The sequence below is a fragment of the Pocillopora verrucosa genome, chromosome 4 (genome assembly GCF_036669915.1).
Source record: "Pocillopora verrucosa isolate sample1 chromosome 4, ASM3666991v2, whole genome shotgun sequence".
Classification (NCBI taxonomy): Eukaryota; Metazoa; Cnidaria; class Anthozoa; order Scleractinia; family Pocilloporidae; genus Pocillopora; species Pocillopora verrucosa.
The window spans coordinates 26927992-26940685 of record NC_089315.1 but is presented as its reverse complement, the minus strand read 5'-3'; the positions used below and the strand labels follow the sequence as shown (position 1 = coordinate 26940685).

The window sequence follows — 12694 nt, the reverse complement described above, 5'->3', positions numbered from 1 at the left end:
GCAAAATGCAGAATCTTCTCTTGATGTTTACGTCTTCCTACCATTTTTTTGGCATAGCCTGAACTTTAAAAGAAATAGCTGTTATTCTATAACAGGGTCGTATATCTAAATCGAAGCCTCTCCACAATTGCCTGGAGGACAGAGCAAGGCTGTTAAGTGACTGGATGGAACCAATGATAGTAGTGTGTATTCAGTTTTGGTATCATATGTACGGGTCAGAAATCGGCAATTTGAGCATCTACTTAAAACTAACCAATCAGAGACAATTGTTTGGACACTTTCGGGAAATCAGGGGGACCAGTGGAAGTTCGCACAAACAACTTTGAATAGTGGAGATGCTTATAAGGTAGGCCTCCTTGTATTTATGGTTACCGAGTACTTACGGCTGCAAAATGTAAGGTTTGTTCATCGACATCTATAATTCATGAAATCAAATGTATGAAGGACTTTCGTGATCATTGAGTGATATCATAACCGTCAGCATCACTATCATAGCTACTCTTATTGTTAATGTTATCGTCAACGTCATCGTCATTATTGTTTTTTACAAGTTTATCATTGAAGGAATGGTAGGCTATGGAAGCAGCGGTGATATAGCTCTGGATGATCTGACATTGCTTGATGGAAACTGTAAGACAATTATTACACAGAGTAAGTGAAATAAGATATTTAACAAAGTTAGATGTCCATAAGCCAATGGTTATGCATGATTTTTGTTTCATTTTCGTTGTAGTAGGAAGAATGATTTGTAAATATTGCATTTAAATGTACAAGCAAATTTTGTTTCTCGTGTTCCATAATTGTAAATTTGTACGTTTCTAGATAATTCCTCGCAACAAACAGTCTTTAAACTAAAATAACGACTCAAGCCGTTGCCGTTAACTTATTGGAAATTTCGTTGTACCAGCGCAATAGAAAAGCCAGACATAAAGTGAGAGTTAAAGGAGGCATACATTTGCACTCGGTTATAGCATAGTGAGTAGAAATAATTTACTGGGCAGTTTCTTATGTGGCATGTAACGACAATGAGGTCCTCTGACCTCTTTGCACTTTTAGAGAGTTTGAACTGTGATTTCAAAGAAGACACATGCGATTGGGAGGCTCAAGGAGGGTGGACACTTCAAAAGGTGTGTCATGATTGAAATTTACCTTAGCGCACTCTTCAGTTGAGAGTCGATTTGAACAGTTATTGCATGTTTTAAACATTTTCGGCTTTTGATAATTCTTTTCTGTAACAATCTCTTATCAGACGATTCCTCTATTTTTCTTCGCCCTGGAGCACATGCGGTGCGTCACTCTCTATTTTCGCCTCCGAACATAAAATACAACGAATGGAAGTGTTTACATCTCTGGTATTTCATCAGAGGCAACGACGAGTATGAAGCGTCCATAACAGTGTTATTAAAGATGTTACCATCAAACCTAACGACTTTGCTTCTCTTCGCGGACCAGACTACATCTGGGACAACATACACACAAACACCGTTACCAAAAAATTTCACAGATGCTCAGGTATTTACCAAACATGCTCGTATTGTAGACTTAGATATTTCATAAGCTTTTTAAGCTTCCTGCGAATTAGAGTTATTTTAAATAAATTTGATGTTGAATTCGAGAACCTTTTTAGTTAGAAAGTTATGCTACACACTCAAGTGGTGTTACTTTCGTTATTCAAAAAGACGTTATTTCATATCATTATGTAGATCGAAATAGTGGGAACGAATGAATGGAAAATTCTGGCTATCAGACAAGTATCCTTTTCTAAAGACTCTTGTGAGCATATTCCCAAGCGAAGAAATGGTAAGTCTCCATCACAATTCATGGCCTTTATTCACGTGTATATTGTTCCGATTGTTGCTTGTCGAATTATGGCTATGTATCTCTAGATACCACAAACAATGAAGGTTTCCTAATAGTTTGGCTCTTGCTCTCAGTATCTTTAGTAAAAGGCACGCAGCTATAAACAGTAGAATAATGCAATTTCAATTTACACAGCGTATAAGTGTATCTAATTTACATTTATAGATTCCAAAGAGGTAGTTGCTGAATACACCTTGAAAGGGCCTATTTGAAACCGATTTTTGTCATACTTTGTTATATATGTAATCTTTAGATTTGCATCAGCATAAACCCCTTGGAATGGAAAACGGTGAGATTCTTGACAAGAAGATCACCTCATCTTCACAAGTGGATGTGATTCATGCCGCCATCCAAGGAAGACTTCACTTCCAAGCAACCCCAGGCAAAGCAGGGTCTTGGTCCGCTGGTTCAGAGGACTCAAGTCCATGGCTCCAAGTTGATCTGAATATTCAGAACACAAGAGTCACAGGGGTTGCGACGCAAGGGAGAAAACGGACCCTTTGCTCAGTGGGTCACGGAATATAAGCTGCAGTGCAGCAACGATGGAGTAAGCTTCAAATACTACAAGGAACCGGGACAAACCATAGAAAGGGTACGTACGAAATGTAGAAAGAAGTCTATCACAGATGCAAGTCCGGCCAGGACAATTAAACATTTTTGTAGTAAGCAAAATTCTGAGTATTAAGGAAGATGGTTTAAAGAGGCAAGAAAGGTTATTGATTCTAGGTGCGGTTGTCAGATGGAGAAATATACAATTCATTTCTCAAATGTGTGTTTCTTGGGAACAGCACCACACGCTCGTGAAAAATGGATGACGCTTCAAGACCAAACGCTGATCTATTTCCACTCATGATTTTTTACATCACTTATCCTCACATAACAATCCCCTACAAAGGCAGTTTTTCTGACGGATATCATCCCGTAAGCATTCTCTGTATGAACAGGGCTTACTACAGATAAGTAATATCGCTTCGAGAGATTGTTCATGGGCTAAAATGTGAGTTACTTAACATCGTAGATCTAATTATTGGTATTTACAAAGCAAAACTATCATAACGCGACGTTTTGTCGATACAGCACTTTGCTGGAAACGCTGACCAGGATGCTGTCGTTTTTAATGAACTTAATCCACCCATCAGAGCACGTTACATCCGCTTTCGACCTGTGGCTTGGTATAAAGCAGCTTCAATGAGAGTTGAACTGTATCAGGATGTAGAAGGCAAGTCAACTACTTACGGACGTTTGGTTCTATCTTTTCTTTTCTGCGAAAACGCGTAGATAAGACAAAATATTCGGTATTACTTGGCAAAAAGAAAAATGTAAAACAGTGTAGGTGCCATTTTGTATGTAAAAATTACAGATACCGTTGGCTAGAATAATGATGTCTGTATTTCCAAGGAAACTTTCATAGTAATCGCTGTCTAGAAGAATATTATATAATAGTTTACGGAAATGTTTTAATTCTCATTGAGTCCTGTTTTCGGGATCATCGTGCACAGCCATTAGATTTCGGTTAGTTAGCTTGAACAAGTGTTTACAGTCAACAGCCTACCTCAGAAATTTGTAGTTCGTTGATAAGGTTTGACAATTATCATGAACATTGATAAGGTATTTTTCCTTACAATGATCTGCTTCATTACCGTTAGAGTGTAATAAAGCTCTGGGAATGGAAAACAGCGAAATCTCGAGTGGACAAATTCTTGCCTCTTCACAATGGGATGGATATTCCGCCGCAAGCCAAGGAAGATTATTCTTTCAAGCGACAGGGAGGACACAAGGTGGATGGTCAGCTGGCAAAAGGAATGCATGGCAGTGGTTCCAAGTTGATCTGGGAAGTCAGTACGTTAAAATCACAGGTGTAGCAACACAAGGCAGGCAAGAACACGATGAGTGGGTAACCAGTTACAAACTGCGCTACGGGAATGACGGAGAGAGCTTCCAGTACTTCAAGGAAGAAGGGAAAGTCGAGGACAAGGTAAATAAAAAAATAGTCAATTAAATGTTTATCATGCAGATAATGTTTAGCAAACAGTAATCAATATCATTCAATTGCCATTTTTTAACCTCTGATAATGTCAACGGACGATGACATTATCAGAAGTTGAAAAATGGCAATTCGAGGTCAAGCGATAAAACTCCATATCAGCTATTCAGTTAATAGGCAATGGATAACCAGGTGGTCAGATAAATCTCCGCCTTAGTCAGTTATTATCACCAGTGCTCGTCGTCTTATGTTTTTCTCTTTTATGAACTGAGAAGTTAGACGAATGTAATGAATTGATATGCTATAAAGCCTTAATCACTAGCTCTCGTGTTGGGACGTTCTTTGCCGCGTACTCGTTACCATATCCTATGCGGTATCCACTGAAATTATCTGCATTTTAGAGTTGCCCTTCCTTAAATCTAATCAACAAATCTTACTTTACATTCGTCTTACTTAGGGATTTACTGGAAATATGGACCGTGGCACCATTGTTCATCACGAACTTTACCCAGCCATCAAAGCCCGTTTCATTCGCCTTCAGCCCCTGTCTTGGCATAACTGGATATCTATGAGGGTTGAATTGTATGGATGTTCAGATGGTAGGCGAAGCATTTCCTTCTAAGAGAAAATAATTCTCATTTTCAGTTTCTACGATACCTGTATCCGTTACAGGTCCTTTAGCTCAAGAACTTTTTTACCCTTTGGAGACAGTTGTTCGCTTTCTTTTCTTTCCTTTTTTTTATTTTTATTTTTTTCAAATTTATTCATTGTCTGACTGAGGAAAATCACCAGGAAATAATTGTTTAGAGGGTATTTTGTTAGAATATATCATCAGTTAATTTAGGTTAAGAAAGCTTCGGTATATATTATGATCCGGGATATTTATTTACTTGGTTCGATTTCCATACAACAAACAGAATGTCAAAGGGATCTTGGCTTAAGAGATAAAGCTATTCCTGATGCACAGCTAAGTGCATCATCGCAACTGGATCATAACCATGCCGCATCTCAAGCAAGACTGGACTATGAAGGTGAACGTTGGAGAGCATCAGCCTGGTCATCTCGCACTAAAGATAAAAGCCAATGGCTCCAAATTGATCTTCGAAGTATATACATTAAAGTAACCCGGGTGGCTACACAAGGTCGAACTGGCACAGGGCGCAAGAACTGGCAGTGGGTAACACATTATATGGTGCAGTTCAGTGATGATGGAGAAAACTTTACTTTCTTTAAGGAACTAGGACAGTCAGCGGCAAAGGTATTGTACATTTTTTTAACGGACTTGTTAACGTTGTGTTCTGTTACAATGATAGATATTTAGAGACAACAAATTGCCGTTCTTTCAATTTAGAATTTTAGTGGAAACAGCGACATCAGTACTGTTGTTTATAATGACTTAAACCCACCGATCAGAGCTCGCTATATCCGCTTTATCCCACAAGCCTGGTATGGCCATATATCGATGACGGTGGAGCTGTATGGATGTCTGGAGTATAGTAGTAAAGGTGAGGAGTGCAGCTCGGACTTAAAATAGGAATGTATCTCTACGAAAATAGCGAGAGAAAGTTGTTCTAAGAATGCTGTAAATGCATCAATAGCACAGTGCAGCTTTCTCATTAATTAGCAGCTTTATGTAGACGACGTCGACTTCTAATTTACTCAAGTGTCAGATCTATTTGTTATGTATTCATTCATATCAACGATCACTTATTGACTGAATGAGTGAGTGACTAATATGCTGATTGATCAACGGACTGGTTGCCAGAGTGGGTAACTGACTAACGGACAATGTCAGTATGACACGTTATAACTTTGGGTTTGGACTAAACGTTAGCTCGGTAAACACATAATCCCACCTAATTGGTGAATTTTGCCAGCACATCGGGCTTCTTCGGTCTTACCTTGGGTATTTTGGCTTTACTACCTTTCTCCAACATACGAATTATGGCTCGACCGAAATTGCCTGTTGCGCCGCCCAAGAGTACCACCTGACGCGATTAGGTATTGTAGCTATTCTTGCAAATAAAATGTCTGACATGGTCCTCATCGTGTTTACACCCTTTAGTTACCATGAATGGATCTGAATGTCGACAAGCTCTTGGTATGCAAGACGGTTTAATATCAGACGGACAAATCAGCGCCTCTTCGGAATATAATGACTTTCATGCTGCAATCTTTGCTAGGCTGCACATTGCACCGATCACCGCAAAAAAGGCTGGTTCCTGGACTGCGGAGAGAAATGATTTACATCAATGGTTGCAAGTGGATCTAGGAAGCCAGTACACCAGAGTAATACGAGTTGCAACGCAAGGAAGACATGATGATAGCCACTGGGTGACAAGATATAAGTTACAATATGGAAATGACGAACAAAAATTACATTACTACAGGGGTTCCGGAAAATTTTCAGATAAGGTACTGTAATTAAATGATGCACTGCAATCAACGGTATTTCATTCTTCATTCCTTGACTTTCAGCTTTAACGCCGATTCAGGGACCCAAAACCTCAATCAATATCTGGCACGGGAACAAATTCTATTGGTCATAACTCTAGGCCTGCTCAATTTTTTTCCTGCAAAAAAAGAAAAAAAATTATCCTTTCCCCGTAGATATCCCAATAACATATCGAACCGTATTGGGAGGAAGAGGAAGCTGGATCACTCCCTTTCAGAAACTGCAAACTTTTTAAGAGTGCTCTAAATGCGATAAGTTAACCTATTTACTATAAACGTTTGTTTTATTTCTCCTAACCTAGACTTTTGTTGGAAACTCTGATCGAGACACTGTCGTTTTTAGTGAACTAAACCCGCCAATCTATGCACGTTTTATCCGCTTTCGACCACAACATTGGTTTGGCCACATAGCCATGAGGGTAGAGGTCTATGGCTGTCGAGGTGAGGAAGTATTAATCCTCTAAATCATTAAAAAATGCAAAAAAAATACGACTTTTCGCATTATTTTCACAATCTTTCAACTCTCATCTAGTCCCATATATTGTCCTTCAATTCAGTCTACCATACCTCCTGCTGTGCACGTGTATTTTTTACGTGCGCTTGATTGCTGTCAACGTTTGTAATAACTAGTCAGGATTGAGTCGCCAGTTGTGATTTACCAACAATCCATGCTGGTTTTTTTTTATTAGTTGTTTGTTGTTTGTTTTTGGTGTTTGTTTTGTTTCATTTTTTTTTTACCATGCAATTTGAGGATACACGTAAGTATCAAGAATTCTCATAGAGTTATTAAAACCCTCAGAATGTACGAAACCCCTCGGTGTGGGCAACGGTGCAATATCTGAAAGACAAATGAGTTCTTCTTCCCAACTGGACGATGCTCATGCGGCTATGCGAGGAAGACTCAACTCCAAGGCAGCTAAGGATAAAGGAGGATCCTGGTCCGCCGCCTCGAACAACCGCAGCCAATGGCTTGAGATAGATCTCCGTAGTCAGAACATCAATGTGACCCGTGTAGCCACTCAAGGAAGACATGATTCCAGCCAGTGGGTGACGAAGTACAAGCTGCAATACAGTAAAGATGGTGTTAACTTCCAATATTACAAAGAACCGATGAAAAATGCACATAAGGTGGCGCATATTTTTTCACGGACAACTATACTTCAGTTTCCTTTTCCAATTCCCTCTAGTCATCTTACGATGAATAATATTTATTTGCCAAACACAGAATTTCCGTAGCTTCGGTGTAGTTATTGTATCTTTAACCTGAAGTTATTATGCCCTATAATCAATGCTAAGTTTCGTCAAACCTTGGCATACTGATTACAAAGTTGAATTGTCTATTGGATAGGCAGAAAGAAACAAATTACACTTAGTTGTAAGTAAGGAGGTGAGATTACTTTTCGTTTAACAATGGTTTGGCGTGGTCTTTACTCTTATCGATAACCATAATCATCACCACAGCGGTAAAAATGTTGATTGTCGGTGATCGACTGTCAATTGGTTTTTAACCACATACCGACGTCATATAAAACGATTCTTTCAGAGCGTGACTATTGCATGACACGTTTACACGAGCTTTTTACGGCTGAACTTTGTACTCTTATCGACAATCGCAAGTTGGCCAATGAGATTGTGATGTTACTGCCAGTTGTCGTAAAACTAGCATTGCACACGAGCTCTATAACTAAGCAAGACGCTTTGTTCTCAAAATTTTATCTTTTAACCCTAAATATTACGATTATTGAGATTATTAAGAGTGCGTTAATCGTTATCTCTTTAAAAACGTGTTTCATTCATTAACATAAAGGATGTACAATTTTCAATCTGTAGATTTTTGATGGAAACGTTGAGCAACACGCCGTTGTTTATAATGAACTTGTCCCGCCTATCACAGCACGTTTCATCCGTTTTTGGCCTGTTGACTGGTATGGTCATATATCAATGAGAGTAGAACTTTATGGATGTCCAGGTAATTTGGGATGTGTGTCCTTCCTAATAATTTTCATTCAGTTCATCAAGCGATCAAATAATTGAATTCAGATTTGTTCAGGTGTCGAGGCATTCCAAGGAAGCACATTTAAAGGGAATCGTTTTTTGGTACTTGCTAAATGATAAAATATTTTCGTGCAACACTGGAATTTTATACTATGAGGATCTGGTATTTCTAGTGTCTTGTTGCACCCTTTCAGATGACCGTCCCTGTGACACATCAGTAGACTGGTGTGGATGGAAAAACGAACGTGGCTGGAAAAGAATCAAACATAAAAATCTTGATCAGATCTCTCAGAGCGAAGGTGGCGGACAAGAAGGTTCGTGATGACTTGAAAAAAAAGCTTGATAATAATTAAATGTCGTCTGTATCGATAAAAAAAAAACTTTAGTATTTGCAACAGACATTGAAAAAAGGATGACAATAGCGTCACAATAAGAATTATTTTGGTTTCGTTTTTACTTTTTCCGTTTAAGGTTTTAGTGTCGACAGCAACTTCGAGGTCCATCTCCCTGACAGCGAGTACGGTTACATATCATTATCAGATGTGGTACTGGATGAATGCTGTTTTACCATTTGCTTTTGGTTGAATACTGCTGACAGTGGCTTCTTTATGGAATACAAAAATGAGGGATCAGCCGAAGAAAATGAGATTCTAATTTTCGGAATCTATTGTGGAAACAACACATTTTCTCTTCAAAGCGGCAGCGAAAGAAGGTATCACGGTGGGATTTGTATAGGGTTGTTTCTTATCATATATCTTACTCACAATCTTTGACATTGCCTTAGCAGAGATAACACCTGAGAATTATCAATTGTTGGGAAGTTAACTGCCTTTAACTATGGTTCATCCAGAGAGACCTCGCTCTCTCTGTCCCTTCATTCAAAGCCTACAAATTTGTGTCAGTCAGTATTGAGCGTGATATATTATCAGTAATTATAAGTTATTGAAAGACAGTGTCTTTCGCTCTTTCTATACAGAGAGCATTCAATGGACGTGATGGACTCCACCTGGCACCACGTGTGTGTCTTCTGGGATGGGAAAGTTGGAATGCTTGCAGTTTTCAAGGATGGTCAAAGAAATGTCAAATTAAATAACTTCATGGCGCCCCTACTTCCGAAGCCGAATAAAGGTAGGTAGAAGAAGCTGGGGATTAGGGATCTCTCATTTAAGGAATTGGTGATCTTCTTCTGAGTTGCACCTGGATGCAAAGAGGTTCAGCAAATTGACAAATTTAACCTAAAGGTGAACACTTTTAAGTTAGGTTTGATAACGCCGACAGTTTTGCGAAGTTGACTTATTGTTTGCGGCCACAACATGGAAAGACTTTGATGAAGGAAGCTATACAATCAAATAATTCGGTCACTTTCCCCCTTTTGCTTTGCATCTTTGAACCGTTTAAACCAATTTACCCTGTGAAAAATTTGTTTTAATTTGCATATGCAGGGGTTGTGACGATTGGTTTTAGGACTATAAATGGAACTGCGTCTGTTATTTTTGGTAAACTGAGTGGCTTTAATATTTGGAGCACCTTAGTCACGGCAGAAGAAATACTGCGCATGTCTTACGGTTGTGGAAAGGAAGTTGGCAATGCAATGGCCTGGGGAAAAGTTAGAAATGGGCTTATTGGGGAAGTAGAGATACAATCACATCCAACTTGCAACGATGGAAAACGTAAGTCATACCTCGATAACTTTATTATTGTTATCGTTTTAGGCCAAACATTCAAAACAATTTATTTTGTTGTGGTTTTCGTTTTAATAGTTATCTCTTTAAAAACGTGTTTCATTCATTAACATAAAGGATAGTTTGAAACATGAACCATCTTCACGTCTATAATTTGATTCAAGGATTTTTTTCTCTTATTTTTTTTGCTTGTAGTTGATCACTTCATTTCCTTTCCCGTTCTTGACTCTCTTTAATGGTGATATCTTCTCAAAGTTAAATAACAAGTGTCAACCGATAGTCCAAAAAAATACCTCTTGTTAGTTGGTCTAGTTTTCTGGCATGACCTATTCAAACTAATGCTGACTAGGACCTCTTTTGATACAGTAGTGCCTCACTCTTCGACTGACAAGAGGTTGTCTTGGGTTTTGATGAAATTACAGCATGATCAGCGGAGTCTATCGCAGGTCTCTAATATGTTATAGGTCAGATGTCTTTCATTAGCTTTCCTTTGGTCATGTAAAGGAAATTTGAAGGAATGCATGATCCTTGATTGTCACACTTGTATCATTTGCCAGACTCAAAATTCAAAATCAGGTTTACAAACACCAATTCATTAACATTGTTTGTATGACTGCCAGGTGCCAGGCTTGTTGTAGATACCGTCGATTTCAAGCCAAATGGGACCGCTGTTCTTGTGAGCCCCACATATAATAGATCAAGCGACGGGAAAAGCAGATGCTTGAGGTTTCGCTATATGCTGCAGGGGTCTGGAGATAAAACGTTGACAATTTTCCAGAAAACAGGGGGTTATCGTGAAATACCCCTCTGGACTTGGAAACGCAACTCTGGCCAGGATTGGATTTATGGTCAAGTTCCGCTGACCTCTATTACGAAGTTTAAGGTAATATCAAAACTATGGAATTTTCTTTTCCATGGCTACATTTGGTATCCTCGTACTAAATGAACAATGCAGGCCATCAATTCATTATTGTCAGTTGATGGTATTGCTGATAAGGTGCGAAACGTCTTCTGCAGTACCTAAAAGTAAGTTAACAAACTTCGTTTCCCTCTTTCAGATTTTGATTAAAGCCCAAAAAAGCAGGGAGAAAGACTTGATTGCCTTGACGGGGATATATGTCAAAGAGGAACTCGAATGCAAACTTAGACCGCTGTCGGCAAAACGAGGTAACTCACTTACCAGTATCTTGCCTTGCATTGTTACTTTATAAATAGTCCTATGTTACATCGTTTTTATAGTTTCTAATAAAATTAGCTTGGAATTTCAAAGGAGGGAAGACTGCATTACTTTTAACACGCTTTCTGTGGATCTCCTCCTTTATGACTTCTTTGCAACGAAGTTGATCATTCGTTTAACATGCGAGGCATCATTTTCTTCGAGAGAGTAACATACTTTAATGACTCACCTTTGTAAAAATGCCATTAATCACACTTCTCTATTCCTTGCTATGCTGTCTTCTTCATCTATGGGGAGTAATAGATGGTAGTTCATGCACTTTGCTGGTTTACATTTCTTTATTTCTTCATCTATATTTTGCTCTTTTTCCTGTTCTATTTTGTAACCTGTTTTTTTTTTTCGGTTTGTTTTGTTTTATTTTTTTTTCTTCCTATGCGTTCACTTATGTATCTATATATTTCTATTTACAGCCTGCAATATGGACATAACCGATCCGTCAGGATACATCTTTTCACCGGCCTATTCCGGAGATTCTCTTGATGAAATCGCGTGCACGTGGTATATTGCCGTTTCACGCAATAACAATATTCGCTTGGAATTCCAAGATTTTCACCTTCCGGACCATCCCACGTGCAAAGGCTGTTATCTCCAAATTTTTGATGGAAGTGAAAAGTCTGCTCCAGCGTTGGGTCGATTTTGCGGATATATGTATCCTCCTATTGTTATTTCTTCATCAAATCATCTCAAGATTGCTCTGCGTTGTGCTGCCAATCCCTACACGGCAAGATTCAAGATTTTTTATAACTCCAAAGCAGGTATCAAGCAGTACATCTCTTTGAATTTTTATTGCAACCAAGCAGTTTTCTAGGCATTTCACTTTCAGGACTCTAATAAAAAGGGAGATGTAGTAATAATAAGTCACGTCATAATTTAATGTCATTGTTTTTATTTTTCAATTTTTCAGCTCACAAGGATTTAGAGTCGTCATGTTCACTTCAGCAAGGTACAGAGATTCTTGAGCTAATTTCTTTCCATTTATTCCCTTTGAATTTGATGTAACGTTTTGCAAAACTGCATAAATTTAAACGAACGAATTCATCTCTTATATCTCACTATCGCGTAATGCCACACATTTAGACTCCCATTCAAGTTTTGTTTGCTGTGTAAAATTAATTAAAAAGAAGCTACCTAATATATTCTTTCTTCGGGCTTTTGCCCCACAACTAAAAGTGTTTCGGTGCTTCTTTTCGTTTCAACTTGCATATGATGATCTTGAATTACTAGCCTATCGATCAATGCCAATGAGCATGTGTCTTACAATTCGCCCCAGAATGCCCATCAAGCTGCAAATGTAAAGAGTTTGGTGGACAAGTAAACAAGAGGACACTGGTGACAGGAGAAGATTTACTAAATGTACCGAATCACCTTCCAACAAATGTTGGAGCAGTGTATGTGACATTTGGGGTCCTTTTGACCTTGAATTATTCAAACTTTTTTCTTTAATCGTCTTTTCTTTTGAAACAATAAAATTGATCGTTCCTT

At 38.5% G+C, this 12694-nt stretch overlaps 1 protein-coding gene across 1 annotated transcript in view; it reads left to right on the top strand.

Moving 5' to 3' along the window:
• LOC131773440 (uncharacterized) overlaps positions 1–12694 on the top strand; it is a 39554-nt gene that overhangs the window by 19150 nt on the left and 7710 nt on the right. The window contains 27 exon segments of the mRNA XM_066165426.1: positions 96–136; positions 138–240; positions 243–346; positions 552–651; positions 1057–1131; positions 1250–1512; positions 1704–1800; positions 2114–2349; positions 2351–2452; positions 2938–3079; positions 3507–3835; positions 4302–4443; positions 4762–5102; positions 5196–5349; positions 5910–6259; positions 6601–6739; positions 7098–7426; positions 8129–8267; positions 8488–8607; positions 8765–9005; positions 9270–9421; positions 9736–9963; positions 10596–10858; positions 11034–11142; positions 11623–11967; positions 12117–12155; positions 12483–12600. Coding sequence (XP_066021523.1) covers positions 96–136; positions 138–240; positions 243–346; positions 552–651; positions 1057–1131; positions 1250–1512; positions 1704–1800; positions 2114–2349; positions 2351–2452; positions 2938–3079; positions 3507–3835; positions 4302–4443; positions 4762–5102; positions 5196–5349; positions 5910–6259; positions 6601–6739; positions 7098–7426; positions 8129–8267; positions 8488–8607; positions 8765–9005; positions 9270–9421; positions 9736–9963; positions 10596–10858; positions 11034–11142; positions 11623–11967; positions 12117–12155; positions 12483–12600 — 4801 coding nt within the window.